The sequence below is a fragment of the Talpa europaea genome, assembly GCF_964194135.1.
Source record: "Talpa europaea genome assembly, chromosome: 12".
Taxonomy (NCBI): Eukaryota; Metazoa; Chordata; class Mammalia; order Eulipotyphla; family Talpidae; genus Talpa; species Talpa europaea.
In genome coordinates this window covers 89128382-89145462 of record NC_140079.1, presented here as the reverse complement: position 1 = coordinate 89145462, position 17081 = coordinate 89128382, and the positions used below count along the sequence as shown (strand labels likewise).

The following is a 17081-nucleotide window of genomic DNA, read 5'->3' as shown; positions in this document are numbered from 1 at the left end:
CTGACATCTATTGAGTCACCTTTATTGAGACACATTGAGCCACTGTGCCAGGCATGGTCCTAAACAATGGAAATGTATTCACTCATTTAATCCAAAACAACCCAGTCAACCAAGTACTGCTTTACACCCCAGGAAACTGAGGCACAGAAGAACTCAATCTAGAATCCTGGGCCAGGATTACGTGGCTCCAGAGCCTGGATGGTAAAACACCCTAGCACATAGTAAGAACTCAATAAACCTTCATTAATGGCTGATTTTTTTTTTTAACAAGTCTCTATTTATTTTTACAATTACATGTTATTTTTTTTTGCTTTGTCTGAATTAATTTATTTTTTAATAATAAATTTTATTTTTATATTCCCCATACAATTGCAACCCCCCCATTCTGACCCCAATCCCTCCCCTCCCGCCCCCCACCCCCCAAAAAGTGTCTCTGGTTCATAGTTTTTTGTTGATTTTGATTTTCACTTTCTTAGAGTTATTCATTTTCCTGGTCCCTTATTTAAGTTTTCTAGATTCCTGCTATGAGTGAGACCAATTAATGGCAGATCTTGATAGCAGTTCCTGCCAGGGGCGACCCCAGAACTTCCACTTAGGAAGCGCCCGGGGCAGCCCAGTTTGTTGGAAGGAGAAGCTAGAAGAGCTCGCAGAACCACCAAGGTTCACAGCAGGGCAACCCTAACGTTTGCTTACACCGAGGGGGGCGCTTTGTGAGGCCAGCGGGGAAGGCGGCGAGCCGGGCCAGCCCCCGCCCCAGCGAGTGAAATCTGAGCTCCCCCCGGCCGGAGCTGCAAGTGAGCCGCTCCTCCGTGCGGCGTCCCCCGCCCTCTCCGCGCAGATGGTTCCTTCCGTTCTCCCGGCAGCGGCGGGTTCCGCGCTGCGAGTCACAAAGCGCGGGGTCACGTGGGCGGGCCGGTGCGCTTTGTGACGCCACGGGCCCCGCCCCCGCCCCGCCTATCGCGCACGCCCGCCCCGCCTCGCGCGCGCCGCCCGTGCAATCCCTGCTTAAGAGACCCCGGAGTGGGGCGCTCGCCCGCAGCCAGGCCGCGTCCGCCATAGTGCCTGGCCTGGAGGTGTCGCCGGCGCCTGGTGAGGGCCCGCGAGCGGCAGGGGGGCAGCGCAGACCGGGATCCGGCGAAGCCTTTGTCGCCGCCCGGCGGCCCCCGGGCCTCTTGTCGCGGTTCCGGGCCGACAGGCGACGGGAGCGAGAGGCGAGAGCAGCGCGGCGCGCACGGCGAGGAGCGTCCGGGAGCCTCGGCGGCGTCCCCAGGGGCCGCCCCGCCGCCCGGCCGCCGGCGGGGACCGGGTGGTGAGGAAGCGCCTCGCGGCCTGCGGAGGCCTCGCACCGGCTTTGTGTCTGCGGCGGCGGCGGGGGGGAGGCGGCGCCGGGGCGGCCTGCGGGAAGGCCTCTCCTCCGCCGACCGCGCGTTTTCGGCCTAGGCCGCGGGCCCGCTCGAGGCCTCCGGGGAGCAGGCGAAGGGCTTTGTGTGTGGGGGGGGCCTGGGCCTGGGCCTGGGGCAGCTGACGCCGGTTGTCCGGAAGCCAGGAGGAGGCGAGAGGCCGCTCGTGGACTCCGGGCCTAGGCCCTCTCCCCTCAACCTTCTCCCGGGGCCTGGGTCACCCCCGTCCACGGAAAGAGAGACCGACCGGGAGGTGCGGCCGCGCTATGGACCCCTGACCCCGCAGGGTCATTCGGACTCTTAACGTGTGGACTGACCGCTACTGACTGCACCGCCTGCCCCCCGTCTCCTGCCGGCCTTTAGCATGAGCGAGGGGAGCCCAGCCGGGTGACATTGTGCCCGTTGGCGGATTCTCCATTTCCCCTTCCCCCGTGCTCGTCGCCTCCTCCCACATGAAGTGATTGAGTATCGGGGGGGCTCTGGAGTACTGTTTTTACGAACCCCAGCTTGCGGTTGGGGGGTATTTACTCTGAGGCCTTAGGGTCCTGCGGTGTCTTTTGAGTGTTTTTATGTGTGTACATATTTTGCTCTTAAATTTATAAATATACTTATATTGAGAGTGTCCACGTCTCCTCGCTGAACCTTAGGAATCCTTTGGCACCATGTCCTGTGTGCATTATAAATTTTCTTCTAAACTCAACTATGACACCGTCACCTTTGATGGGCTGCACATCTCCCTCTGCGACTTAAAGAAGCAGATTATGGGGAGAGAGAAGCTGAAAGCTGCTGACTGCGACCTGCAGATCACCAACGCGCAGACGAAAGAAGGTAAAAGCCACATGGGCTGCAGATCCGCGCTGTCTGGGGGCAGCTACTGCTCGCCGGGCAGAAGGCTAACCGCCATCGTGTCTCCCGGGGCGGGGGGGGGGGGGGGGGGGCTGTTGGTCCTAATAGTTTGGATACGATTTTCAAGGAGATCCAGGGCTTGCAGCAGCCAGCTCTGGAGTTGCACTGGCTTCTTTGCGTTCTGCATATTTGGATTATCCCAAAACGAAATCTGATCATTGCTCTGAAACGGGTTTTTTAAAATTGGGGTGGGAGAGGGTGGTGGTGGTGGGCGTGTGTTTTGCAGGTTCTCTGGATATTTGCCTCGTGGCCCTTTCTAACTTGACTTTGCTCGCGGGGGCAGGGGCAGCCGGAGGAGGCCATATGCAAGGCTGAGTTGTTAAAGCAGCAGTAGAGAGAGTGCAATAGTGCATTAATTTTCTAACCTAACAATATTTGAGGATTTAATGGCAAGTTTTATGTCTCTTGTTAGTTGGGCGTTGCCTGTGTCATGGAAGAGGGCTCCCCATTTTAATATTTTTGAGAACTTGGTATGTTTCGATGAGTCTGCTGTTGTGTATAAATTCCAGAATTAATAATACAGTAAGTAGCTGAACGCTTGGGTCGTACTAGTTTATCATATTACTCTTAAGATTTAGTGAAGACCAAAAGTACAGATTTTTCTTTTTTAAAATAGTAGTTGCTAGTATATTGCCACCAGGATACTGAAAATTAGTAGACTGCTACCATATGAGTACAAATAACCCACTGCTGTGAATCTACATTCATCTTTCTGAAAGCATTTTAAGATAGAATTTAACAGTAGAGAAATGATGTTAGAGCCAACCTTTTTAAATTCTGCCTCTGAACCTGTTTTGGTTTCTTTTTCTCAGTACTGTAATGCTGATGTGTAGCTTTCCATTCTTGTTTTGAGTTCTATTAATGGGATTAAAAAAGTGCAGTTCTAAATTGTTGAGGTTTTGGTCACTAAATTTGGCTTAAGGTGTGTGCCAGGTTGTTTTTTGGGTTTTTTGTTGGTGGTGGTTTTTTTGTTTTTTTATTTTTAGTTGAAATTGTGGAGAGTCCTCCACTTCTAGTGCTCCAGTGTTTGGTAGGTAGAGTAAATCTGTCATGTGAAAGAGCTGTTTTCCACTCTTATCCAAACATAATTGTATTATGTTAATGAGCAGCTCTGCTGGCATATGATGACTCAAATGTTCATTAAGGAACAACTTTATTTACTCATCTTAACATGTGAAGGAATACTCTTCACTTCCTCCTTTTAAACTTGGCATACCTGAGGGACACTTCATATGAGGCTCTGGTGATATGATAGTAATTGTGTAGCATCCCTCTACTTAAGGAGACGAAAATTGTTGGTGGCTATGAACACCTGAGGGACAGCTGTTAAAAATATTTTTCATGAAAATACTTTAAGGGAAATATTCTGCCTTCAAAGCCACCAGAAGCATCCTTAAGTATTGTCACACTTTACTGAACAGATGGATTTATAAGAATTTTAGTCTAATTCAATACCTTAATGATACTTATAAATGAGGAAGGGTAGAAATGAAATCAGAGGCTATTAAAACAATTTTAATATTTTTCTCAAGTCTTGCACAATTTAATCATTTGGGGCCAGGTTTTATCCATTTTTTCGACACAACTTGTCAGATTGGCGCAGATTACAGTTGAAGGAACCCTTGTCCACAAACCTATGGGTTTTGTGGCTGTTGTGGGGTTTTTTACCCCCTAGGCCAGGAAATTATGTGATACCTGATTTTCATAAACCCTGAAAGTCAAGGGAGTGTTTTTGCCCAGCAGCATGTTTTCTTTCTTGTTTGTGAACTATCCTTATGGGAAAAGACCTTGATAATAGATCAGTTAAGAAAAGGATCTTCAGGGGAGAAAATGTGCATTTTATACAATCCTCAAATTAGGGGACAAAAAGATCATTTTTAGTAGTGCAGAGGAAACTCAGTGAGTTTCATGAGAAATGCTATCCAGTGTCACCAGGCAGCTAAGAAAGAATGCCATCCAGTGAATTTGCCTACAAAATAAATGTTTGTAGCCTCATAATTAGGATATTGCATAGGAGAGAATGCTGGTTTCAAACTTAAGTTCGTTTTGAATTAATGTTTAAATTACCCAACTTACCGTGTTTCTGTGAAACATTCCTTAAAGTTTTGGAAATTGTCCGTTTTTAGGAAACCCTTAAATCTTGATAAGACTAAATTGCTTGGATTAGAATCATGTACTTTAGACCTAAGAATCCTGCATCTTTATTTCTAGACTATTTTTAGATGTTTTTGCTATATAATTTTCCTTTATAAACTTGTTTTCCTGCTGTTCTGCATCTTCTACCCCTACTCCCACCCTCTTCCTCTGCCAAAAAAAACAACTTTCATTCTGAGCTTAGTGTGAAAGATTGGGATGCTGAAGATGTATTTTAAAAAGACTCATCTTCGCCATTTCCCAAATGCATCTTTTTCATTCCATCCATTCCTTCATGTTTTGGTATCAAACATTACCTAGGAACAGAGAAAGGGGATCTTCTGAAGCTAACAGGTTATTTTGTTGAGATATTTTAAGGGTAGGAAATCATCGGTGTAACTCAGGTACTTAAAAGGTCGATGAAAGTGTCTGGCTTTGGGACACCTTACTAAACACTGCTGTGCTCTTCGAATTAAGTTGTCCTGGAAAGGCACAGTGAACACTTCTGAGAATTATACTTGTTCAAAATCTTCCTGTCAGATGTTTGACACTAAGTTCCAGTTTTAGAATTTGCTATCTAAAATCTCTAAGGAGATTTCCCATCTCTTCCCAATTTTCCTTACTTAGAATTCAACAGCTATCACAAACTATCCAAGGTAATGATGATAATATTAACTTGGTATGCTTTGCATCTAGGAAGGTGGATACCTGTGACATAGCCTGCTGCATAAAACATACTGAAAATAATCTTTCTGGACAATTAAAATGTAACAGAACGCTACTGTGATTTAAAAGACAAGTTACTATCTGGAAATACAAAGGTTATAAACTTAGAATGCTTGCATGTGTTTAGATAAGCTTTTAAAAATTGAAAAAAACAGGTAGCCAGCCTTTTTGAGTTGAGTAACTTAAACGAAGCAAGTAAACTTAGTAACTTTAAATTGTGGAACTCAGAGAAGGGTATATTTTTGCATCTACTGCCGCCATAGTGGTTTTTCCTTTAGTACTTTTACAAATTCCGTCTTTAAACAATTTTCTTTTACCATAGTTAAATCATTGGCCCCGTTACTTGAAAGTTTATCCTTATAGAACTATTGCAAGTAATAGCCTAAAGATTGGAGAGATTGAATTTATCTTCCTTCCTTGTTTTCTCAGAAAGTGACATCACTGTTCATCCAGTTTCATAAACCAGGAACCCAAGAATTCATACCTAATTCTTTCTATATCAGCCCCCTTCTCTCCAGTTAGTCCATCTAAAAATTTCATAAATTCTATCTCTTAGAGCATTCTGACTGTATTTCTGTGTCACATCCCAGTACAAACCATCATTATTTCTTACTCGGACTAAACAGCAGCCTCCTTATTACTCACACCCTGTTTATACTCGTTTCCCTGCATTCTTCACTTAGGCACTGGAGTTAACGATTTTTAAGAAATTGACATTTTTGTTTAAAACCCTTCAATGACTTCCTCTTTTACTTAGAAACAATATAAATCACATATGGCCTATGTATTTCTACTTATATTTCATGTCATCCTTTCTTTTCAGCTGTTCTGGTCTTTTTTAGTCTCATTTTCTCACATGCTTTGTCAAAATACTTTGTCCAGCTCTCTTGGACACCTGGCAAGCTTTTCATTTTTGAAGTCTCAAATGTCATTTCCTCAGAGAAGCCTTCCTGAATCAACAGTCAAAAGTTGTATTTCACTTTTATAATTATTACAAAATCCTTTTCTGAATTCAAAACTTGTAATTTAATCTTATAGTTTGTGTTACCCAGTAATACTAATGTTTAGGGGCTAGAAGGGATAATTTCTTCTTTCTAAATAACAGCTTTTCCCCATGTTTGGCATTACTGGCTAGATAAACTAGAGAACAACTTAGTTTTACCTTAAAGATTCACAAGAGTAGAGATGTCAGAGCCATGAACCTGTTTGACACTAGATGCAAAGAATAAGTATACAATAATGCTCTCTTGTATTTAAGTTCATTTCCCATAAAATTTATGTCTGGTTAACATTTTCTAATTCTTTGGCAGTATGGCTTATCCTAATCCCCAAAAAGAAATTAAACTCTTTATCTTTTTATTTACAGAATATACTGATGATAATGCTCTAATCCCTAAGAATTCATCTGTAATTGTTAGAAGAATTCCTATTGGAGGTGTCAAATCTACAAGCAAGACATATGTTATGTAAGTATTAAATCTTACGTATTTAACTTCTCAAAATAGAACTTGATAATTTTTATTTTGTGAGAAAAAAGTGTATTTTAGAATTGAACCCAGTCTTTGTGTCTCCTCAAATTTTAAAATTATGGGGATGGGTTTGGTTTTTCCTGTTTACTCCCCCAATTAACTGCAGGGACGTTAGGAATAGAAAACATTATTAGGAAGAATTTTTGCTCTTCGCAATGAATAAATATTTCTGTACCCTTCTTTGGTTTTTGTCTATTCTTTTTTTCATTACTAAAATATATGTATCTTAGGAGAGCTTTCCTAAATATTTTGACAGTATCAATAATATTAATTAATGTTAATGATATTAACTTCATCAGAGGCCTTTGTTGGGAGCTATAGAGTTTATAGGCTTTATGAACATGAACATTGAAATCAGGCTTAGATTTGAGCCTCATTTCATTTTTTTATTTTATTTTATTTTTTTAGAGGCATGTTTTATTTATTTATTTGTTTGTTTTTGTTTATACAAGCACTGGGTGCAGTCAGAAGCGCGGGAGGGTGAGAGAATTCACCAGAGCCAGAGCGGGGAGCAGAGCAGGCAGAAGGACCGAAGTACACTGCTGAGGGGAGCAGAGGGCGGCAGGAGAGGTCTGCACGCCATGTGGGACCCTCCTCCGGTGGCCGGGGAGCAGCCGGGGATCGAACCGGCGCTGCAGAGGCTGCGGGCAGCTTCGCAACCCAGCGCTCAACCGCTGCGCCACCGGGGAGGCCCCTCATTTCATTTTATTACCTGACACCAGTTGTGTGACTTTGGTTCAGTTACTTAAAGTCTCTGTCTCAGATTCCTCAAAATAGGAATAAGAGGAGAGAATTGTAAGAATTAAAAAATAATGTCTGTACATTGTAAATGCTCTTTATTGGCATAGGAACATAGCAATATCTTAGAACTAGTCTAGAGCTTAAGAAGTTCATTTAAGGGGGCCTCCCCTGGGGCGCAGCAGTTGAGCGCTGGGCTGCGAAGCTACCCACAGCCTCTGCAACGCCGGTTGGATCCCCGGCTGGCCGCCTGCGAGGGTCCCACATGGCGCGACAGACCTCTCCTGCTGCACCCACTGCTCCCCTCAGCAGTGTACTTCGTCAGTCTGCCTGTCGTGCTCCCCGCTCTGGCTCTGGTGAATTCTCTCACCCTCCCACGCTTCTGACTGTACCCAGTCCTTGTATAAATAAATAAATAAATAATTTTTTTTTTTTTTAAAGGAAGTTCATTTAAGGGCTTAACTTCCTTCTTAAGAAAGTCAAGAATTTTTTCTTGCTTTTTTGCGATTTTAATGGGGAATTATATGTGAAAAGGGTAGCAGTTTGGGCAACTTTTAAAGGATTGTGATTTCCCATTAGAGGTTACTAGCCTTATTTAAAATGTTGGTAGATTCTATTTTTGGTCCGTGAAAAGTCCTGGAATTTGCCAGTCTTAGGAAATTGAGAATTTTACCTCAATTCTTAGAAGTACATGACAAAATAATTCTTAGAATTGAGGTAAAATAGGGGCTTCCTGGTGGCGCAGCAGATTGAGCACAGCACTGTGAAGCTGTCCGCAGCCTCTGCAGCGCGGATCGGTTCCAGGCAGGAATCAGGGAGATTCCTGCTTGGCGTGGCAGACCTCTCTTGTAGTATCCGCGACTCCCCTCAGCAGTGTATTTCGGTCGTCTGCCTGTTCTTCTCCCCGCTCTGTCTCTGAATCCTCTCACCCTCCTGTGCCTCTGGCCTGTACCCCAGCTCTTGTACAAAAATAAATCTCTTAAATTAAAAAAAAAAAAAAAGAATTGAGGTAAAATAAAGTCGTTTATAGGCGCGTTACCTCGCTCATGTGGGCAAATATTTTAAGATTATTCTCACCAGTTTGCTGTAAAGTTATATTCCATATCTTAACATTTAGGCATTCTTTTGTGTTTGTCCATATAGTTACTTTAAAAACTGAGTATTTTCTTGATTTATAAATACCAAGTAAACTATGCGCATTTAGCTTTCTGTAATTTAAGGAATCATAGGGGAAGAATTAATTCATTCCTAGAATCTAGTGTGAAATTATATTATACTTTTATTTCTCAGGTGCTTTGCTTTTTTTTTTTTTTTTTTAAGATTTATTTATTTATTTATACAAGGACTGGGTACAGTCAGAAGCGTGGGAGGGTGAGAGAATTCGCCAGAGCGGAGAGCAAAACAGGCAGAGTTATGAAGTACACTGCTGAGGGGAGCAGCCGGAGGCAGGAGAGGTCTGTTGCTCAATGTGGGACCCCCTCGCCCAGTGGCCGGGGACCAAACTGGCGCTGCAGAGGCTGTGGGCAGCTTCGCAACCCAGTGCTTAGCCGCTGCGCCACTGGGGAGCCCTCAAGTGCTTTTTTTAAAGTAACAAACATTCAGTTCAGTAGATTTCTTGGTACTCAGATACTCTTGAGAAGCAAAATATTTGAAGTACATGACAAAATAAGTTCCCTTTTATACAGAATTGCATGTTAATTTAATGTGTATGATTTACTTGGTAATATATTTGCCTCATAAGAAATGCCTGAGTTTGTTGAGCAAATACTAGCACATTAAAACTTGAATATCTCAGGACTTCTAAGTTACACACGGATTTACTTTTAAGTGCTATCTCACATTTCTTTATGTCAGGAGGGTATAAACATAAAACTAAAATTAAGCATTCAAAAATTTAAATATTTTAAAAATGAAAGTTCTGTCAACCTGTCTTTGTAGATTTGACAGTCACTTTTTATAGCGTAGTAGTTTCTTAGGGATCCAAATCATAATTGTTAATAGTGGTCTTGCTTTAAGAAAATCAGTGTGTGGGGCCTCCCTGGTGGCCCAGCGGTTGAGCGCTGGGTTGCGAAGCTGCCCGCAGCCTCAGCGGCACCGGTTCAATCCCCGGCTGCTCCCCGGCCACCGGAGGAGGGTCCCACATGGCGCGCAGACCTCTCCTGCCACCCACTGCTCCCCTCAGCAGTGTACTTCGGTCCTTCTGCCTGCTCTGTTCTCCGCTCTGGCTCTGGTGAATTCTCTCACCCTCCCTCGCTTCTGACTGTACCCAGTGCATGTATAAACAAACAAACAAATAAATAAATAAACATGCCTCTATTAAAAAAAAAAAAAAGAAAATCAGTGTGTGCAAATTTATGCTTGTACTTATTAAAAACTGGGGAATAATGTAGTTTAGCTTGTTAAGAAACAATTAAGTCTGTTAAGTAATTACACATTTTTGAGGTGTGAAACTAGATTCCTAGATAATGTATAGTACTAAATATGGACATGATATAATATAGTCAATGTTAAAGAAGAAAAATAACCACAAAGTTTTTAATGCAACAAAATCCTCATACTTAAGTGGCAAGGTACATTTACTCCAGGATTCCCGAGTATGGATTATACTTAAAACCATCTTAAACTGTTAAAAGGCAAAGATTAATCAAAGAATATCTATTACTTCAGAAATTGCTTGTTAAGATATTTTAGCACAAAAATTCATAATTAGCTATTCATAGATAATGTTATTTTTATTTTGTTTACTTTTTAGAAGTCGAACTGAACCAGTGATGGGAACTTCAAAAGCAGTATGTAAAAACACAATCTCACCTTTTCTACACATTGCTTTTACCTATATAATGTAGCGGTCAAGTAAATCATTTTAGAAATTAATAACCAACTGATCATAGTACATATTGTAAATAAAGTGTATTTTGGTGACAGCTCAGTTGAATATGGATATATGTGGCATTATTTGCACACTTACTTTGTAGAAATGGGTGATTTGTGCCCAAAAACCATTGTTTCATATTAAATATGATAGTATTCTCCCTGTATGACACCGTGTTGTACAGTTAATGTATGATCCTTTTTAGATCGTGTAGGTTTTACCCTAATGAACATGATAACATGTTCTACATCTGTCTGTCTATAGTTAGTATTTTGTATGTATGTACAGGCTGTTGTGTGCTTTTTGTTTCTTGCAATAAAAAATGTTTGGAGTGTATATTTTGCCATTTTCACGTTGTATCACTTAGTTTTTGTTAGTTTTTTTTTTTCTGCCTGATTGATGGCTTTGAAAAATGCATTAGCAACATGTGAAGCTTATATTAAAGTTTGATGCTTTCTCCAAGTTCAAGTACATCATAGAAAAGAGCTTTCCAGAAACCATTGATGCAGCTTTATTGTTTAGTTTTGCTTTATTTGGCAATTTTGAGCCTCCTTTGTTTATATCCATACTATAAAGTGATACTGAAATTGGGTTACCCCCATGAAGTATATAAATGCCTTGATGATTTTGATGATTTTATATAATTGGATACATTGTTTTCACATTTTCTTACAAGATCTTCCACTTCTAGTCTGCTTTGCTGTCCAAATTAAGCTATTTCCCTCTTTCTTATAAGATATTAAAAATGCTGCATTCATTGAAAGTTGTAGCTTATCAAAGGTAACATCACATACCCCCACTCCCCCATTCACCAGGGTAACAGCTTAATTATCACAGATTAACCTTAGCATGACACCATTTTGTCTTTGAACCCTTTAAGCAAAAAATAGCAGCATTCCTAAATTGTGGGGTGAAATGCCTGTTTCAGAACAGAGATTATAGTAATTGGGTTCTGTAAACTTGATGGTTCTTTAAACATTTACTGCTCAGGCTGATATTGTATACAATACAGGATGTCTGAAATCTTCATTTAGAATTCAAGGGTATTGCTTTCTGTTTCACTTTATCCTTTTTTAAATATTACTGGTCTTTAATTGTGTATCAGGAATTTCACTAACCTTGGATCGTTGAATCTTAAATAACATAACATAGAATATCTGAACTTTGGACTTGTTCTCTAAAGAATATGGCCTTTAGTTCTCATGGAACTAAATATAGTGATTCAAAGATCAAAATTCTTAGTGTTTTGGGCCCTCCCCCCCTTCCCCTCACCCCCCCTTTAGGGGTATATGGATTTTTTTTTAAAGCATATTGCTGTAAAAACTGTCCAAGTTTCTGTTTTGCTGGTAATTGGTTTAAAACTGATTTTTATGTATCCAAATGCTAGCACAAATTAGATTGATTATCCTGGTGACTGTAGTAATGTAACACATTTTGTATAAAGTACATTTTATATAGTATTTAAACTAATTCAGATGAAGTTTTATTTCTTGAAAGCAATTATTTCCTTTTTGTTTATTAGCATGTGTATAAACACAAATCACATGTTCATAAATAAAGTTAACATTCTTTTAGCCTTGTGTGTTCCCTGGCATGTCTGTATTACACTTATAAGAAGCAGTTTATTTTATGCTTATTTAAATAGGTTTCTCTTTTCTGTTTTTTGGTTTTTTTTTTTTTTTTTAATACTTTAAAGGTGAATTTAATTTTTAGGTAGAATAATCTCAAATGGAGACACGAGTTAACTTATTATCCCCACCATTTATTTGTTGGGGTGCATTTGCTGACTTTTATATTAAGAAACCGTATGTTCATTATATAATTAGTGTCCATTTTTGGAGACTTAGTCACAATATTGTATATATATTCACAAAAGTAAAGTTAGAGTGTTGCTAACAGATTTTTTTTTTTTCCTGACTAGCAAAAGTAAATGGTAACTTAAGCCAACTCTTACTAAGGATGGCTGTTTCCGTCTCTTTTTGATCCTCTTGTGTGTAGTTACCCTTCCATCTTGGTCCTAGAAAGCAGAATGTTCTTCCTGCTTTACCCAAACATCAGTAATATGTTTCAGACAGTACCTTTTAATTTTAAGCAAGTGTAGTTTGCCATAAAAGATTTCAGAGTCTTGCTCCCAAAAGTGAGATCACAAATCAGGTGCAGAGATGACTAGTTTTGATATTGTCTGAAGAGTCCATTGGTGATTTTTTTTTTTTTTAAGACTTTTTTTAAAACCTGGCAGATTTTTTTAAAATCAGTATCTGACTATTACTATATTTATTGATGTTTAGTACATATAAATTCCTACTCATTTTTAAACCATTCTTTGTCAGCATTTTTCACTTTCTAATGTACCTAGAAAACAATTGATTGTCTTTCTAAATTTGTGGTAAAGTTGACTTGTAGATTATATAGTAGGTGTTCCAGTGATTATTTAGTGGGGGAAAGCTATTTAACTACTTTCTACTCAGTAAATATATGATTGATACTGATAAAAAGTTGACAGAAGCTAAAAATAAAGGACAAGAAAGCCCAGCATAAGAGCAAAAAGACACTCTTAAGTGGTAGGAGTGAGAAGATTACAAAAAAGTTTTTAATTCCAGCAATAAGAAAGTTAATATTACTTACTGCTTTCTTTCAAAGGAAATGATCAGTATTCCTGTTCTAGACAGTAATGGACTATTTTTAAAGGCTATTAATTTTTCATTGGCTAGAAAGATAGTATAGTTGACAGTAATATTTTCAGTCCTTTTTACTTAAATAATTACTAGTTTGATGTAAAACTTAAAAAATAGGTCAAAATTCATTCTGGAAGAAAATAGGATATTTACATATCGTTCCTTTTTTTTTTTTTTTTTTTTTTAATTTACTCTGAGGTTAATTAAGGAAAAAACACTTCAAAGCTGGACAAGAGTAAGAAGTCATTGATGGACCTCTGTGGTGTTAGGGATGTGGGATTGGTATATTAGGAACTCTTCAGTTTTCAATGTGGAACTAAGAAACCTTTTTTTAAATAACTATCCCAGTAATACCCATCAAACTAACTTTTAAAACCTTGAGATGTTTGTAAGATGTATTTTAAAGCTGATCAACATTTTTATTTATATTTATTGAATTCCTGCTGTGGTGGGCATTATGCTAAGAATTTCATAATGAAGCTGTCTCCGTTGCTGTTTGGACCTATACATCATGCTGCTTATATTTTTCATGCTCTTAGTTCTCAGGAATACTTGAAAAATACCTGATGAAGACTCACTTGGTTCTTTTTTTCCCTTTGATCCAGACTTAATATTTTGTTCTCTCCATTTTAAATAAGATGTCTGACCAATATTATGCATGAGAAATTTATAACATGTTAAATAAGCAACCCACTTCTACACAGGAAGCTAATATTTTTGTTTTGGTATACTTGTAGGGAAATCATCTTCAAGCATACACACATAAAAATGTGTGTGTGCATACCACACTTGCATACACTCTAAAAACAAATAGGAAATTATTTCAGGGGAGCAAATAATAAAGTTACATTTTAAAGTGCCTTTTAAAGCCTATCCTTTATATATATCACTTCTTCCATTTGATCAAATTAACTTTTCCACCAGATATGGGGGTCCATCGTCACTTAACAGCTCTGTTTGCTCACCTTTGTCCTAGGGTACTTTTTGTTTTTTTTCTTTTTTGGTTTAACATCTTTGCCTATTAAAGCTGTGGTTTCTTTGCAAGAAACTATTGTTATTCTTTGTATGGACAAATTAAATAAAGATATTCAAACTGAGCAGCACATGCTCAAAAAAACAGAGGAAAAAGGGGGAGCAATTATATGTGGGAGTTGTTTTATTAAAGCAATTATCTGAGCCTTTACAGAGCTGCTTATTTTTACAATGTTACATAATGGTGTTCCAGGAAAATTAGATTTCTTATTCTCTCCTAGTGTGCATTGCCTTGAGCATTATCAAATTTCGAGATCATTGATAGACACGGACTCTTAATTAGTATTTAGTTACCACTCACCAGATTTCCTATGTGGTAAATTTTTCTTAACCCTTCTTTTTCATTGTTATTGATTCTCCCTCAACTGTTAGCCTTTTTATCTGGTGTGAAATATGTGGAGAAGGATAAAATGGGGGTGAACTACACTTTCAGCTGGAAAACAAAATTATATTCTTTAGGAAACTTCTAAGAAAATGTCCAGTGTTTGACATTAAGTGGCAGTGGGGCTAATGATCACTTTCAGATGTTTTCAGTGTGGAACTTGAATGTGTGTTTAATTTTTTGTGAACAGATTGATGACTCTTCTGCGTCTATTTCTCTGGCCCAGCTTACAAAGGTATATATATATATATATATATATTCTTGAAAATATAAATCATTTTCTAACATTGTATTTTTTGACATGGAGCACTTTTAAAAGGGATTGGGGAGGACATATTTTGCAAAAACAATGTACATATTAGTATCCTGTAAAGAGTAGTTGATGTTTTGAGAAGATAGGGGAATATTTTTGTGAGCCTCACCATAATGTTGGAGTATTGTTCATCTTCAAGACAGAAGAAACACATGAAGCTACTCATGTTTTTTCCCCTCATTTATTTTGTTTAATTATACATTGGAAACTAACAAAGTTCTGGAGGAATTCCCCGATTTTGGCTGTAAATTATGTGGACTTTTTTAAGCAGCCAAAATAGAAGCTTTCATTTACACGGACGATTGCGTGGTATTTCTTGAATATTTGAATTGATCCCCTGAAGGTCAACATTATAAATGTGATACAATTGTTTCTTTATACTTTAGACCTGTAGTCTGTCTGCATTAGATAAAAAGTTTTAAACAACCTAATTTGTTTGAACACAGACTACATGAATTGTGTAAATGTATAAAGCTGTTAGTAGGGATATACCTATGTGTAAGTTTGGCAAAGGGGCCAATTGTTACCACCTGAATCACTGTATATGCCATGTTTTGCATAAGATTGTTTGCTTTTTCTGCTCAACAATGTACCATTTGTTTGGGAAAGCACTAGTGATGGATTTTTTCTTAATCATGACAAAAAATACTGCAGACTAGGTAGATTTTTGAGGACCAAGGAAGTAGATTTTCCAATTTTCAAAAAAAATCTTTTTTTCCTATTAGAAACGCAAAACCTTGTCCGTGGCTTTGTAGTAGGTTGTATCCATTACCCTGCAGTGTGTCCCAAAAAGTGTCCTAGTAACAAATACAGCTTTTTAAGCTTCTGTTCTGGGAAAATTTTAAAATTGATTCTAAAATAAAGTGAACTAAAACCATCCTCATAATTTTCAAATGCAAAGTGGTGTAGCATAGGATTAACATTTTTAGCAATCTATAGTTCACTGTTTTTATTCTTCTGTACTGTAAGGACCACATATTGGAGTTTGGTCTGTTCCTACCATTGTTTCTTTGGGGGAGCAGGTGGGGAGTTTTGGAGGCTTTGGGGACTTTTTAAAAACTATTTGTAAATTGATGTTTGGGTTCAAACAAATTAGTTGTTCAACATCTGTAATTCAGTTTTCTGTAACTGTTGCTGTTATTCTAAGCTCTGTTAATGTTAAGCATTCTTTGTATATAAAATGACAATAAAATGTTAAAACTGGTTGCTTGTTTTGTGAATGAATGGAATGGTAAAACCCAGTGAATGGCTGATATGAATGCTAGATGCTTGAATATTCAAGTTATTAGGACTCACTCCCTTAGATCCTGCTTATATCTTGACTATTATGTAGATTATCTTAAAGAAGTTCATAGAACTTTGGAGAGTTGAATTCAAATTTGTGAATACTCAGTGCAGGTGCTTTGCACTTAATTTGAAATTGACACTACTTAAAGAGCCTTCCAACTTCTAATACCTGCTGCATATGTTCAGGTGTTCTAGCCCTACACTGCCATCAGATTATGCATATGAATTTTACAGTCTTAATGCTATGACACTTGAATTATTTTTAATGTTTAAGAACATCGTGTTTTTCTGCTAATTTAATCTCAGTTCTTAACTTGTAGAGGGGTTGTATGCAATCATAAAGTAAGGTACAAGCAGGGTCTAAGGTTTGAGTAGTCCCAGAAAAACTTTCTTCAGCCCTGCAGACACTCAAACATCATGTAATAACCTAAGGAACTGCCAGAACTTCTTCCAGATTATACATGTTAATAACTTTTAATGCAAGGTTAGATACTGCTCTTTACAGGATGAGTGGTGTTGTCTTTGGCTGTGTGGTCTTAAATGTGTTTCTAATGTGTGTGTCAAAAAATTACCTGTTAAACAGACTGCCAATCTGGCTGAAGCCAATGCTTCTGAAGAAGATAAAATTAAAGCAATGATGTCGCAATCTGGCCATGAATACGACCCAATCAAGTAAGTCTTGGGTATTTTGGGGTGGGTGCCCCCCACCCAGACAAACAGTATTTTTTCAAGTCTCTGTGTACATGTAATTTTTTTTCCCCCCTTTCAGTTACATGAAGAAACCTCTAGGTCCACCACCACCATCTTATACCTGTTTCCGTTGTGGTAAACCTGGCCATTATATTAAGAATTGCCCAACAAATGGGGTAAGTCCAAAGTAGAAATAGTGATACTTTTTATTTTTCTTGCAGTTCTTTTTTAGCCATGTTTGTTTCCTTGGTAAATACTGCTTTCTTTATTGCAATGGCAAATGAACACAACCTTTTGGAGCCAAGTTGCTAGACTTCAAATGCAGTCTGTGCCACTTAATAATTGAGTAAGCTTGAGCTACTTACTTGAATTTTTGAAGCCTGTTACTTCTCTGCAAG

The 17081-nt window shown here is 38.9% G+C and overlaps 1 protein-coding gene across 3 annotated transcripts in view; it reads left to right on the top strand.

Moving 5' to 3' along the window:
- Positions 1-1876: 1876 nt before the first annotated feature.
- Positions 1877-17081, top strand: part of RBBP6 (RB binding protein 6, ubiquitin ligase) — a 29671-nt gene continuing 14466 nt past the window's right edge. For all 3 annotated transcript variants that reach the window (XM_084248787.1, XM_084248786.1, XM_084248785.1), the window contains exons 1-6: positions 1877-2228; positions 6532-6631; positions 10185-10221; positions 14584-14628; positions 16577-16665; positions 16763-16859. In XM_084248787.1, the coding sequence (XP_084104913.1) occupies positions 2063-2228; positions 6532-6631; positions 10185-10221; positions 14584-14628; positions 16577-16665; positions 16763-16859 (534 nt within the window). In that variant the 5' untranslated portion in view covers positions 1877-2062. The remainder of the gene's footprint in view (positions 2229-6531; positions 6632-10184; positions 10222-14583; positions 14629-16576; positions 16666-16762; positions 16860-17081) is intronic.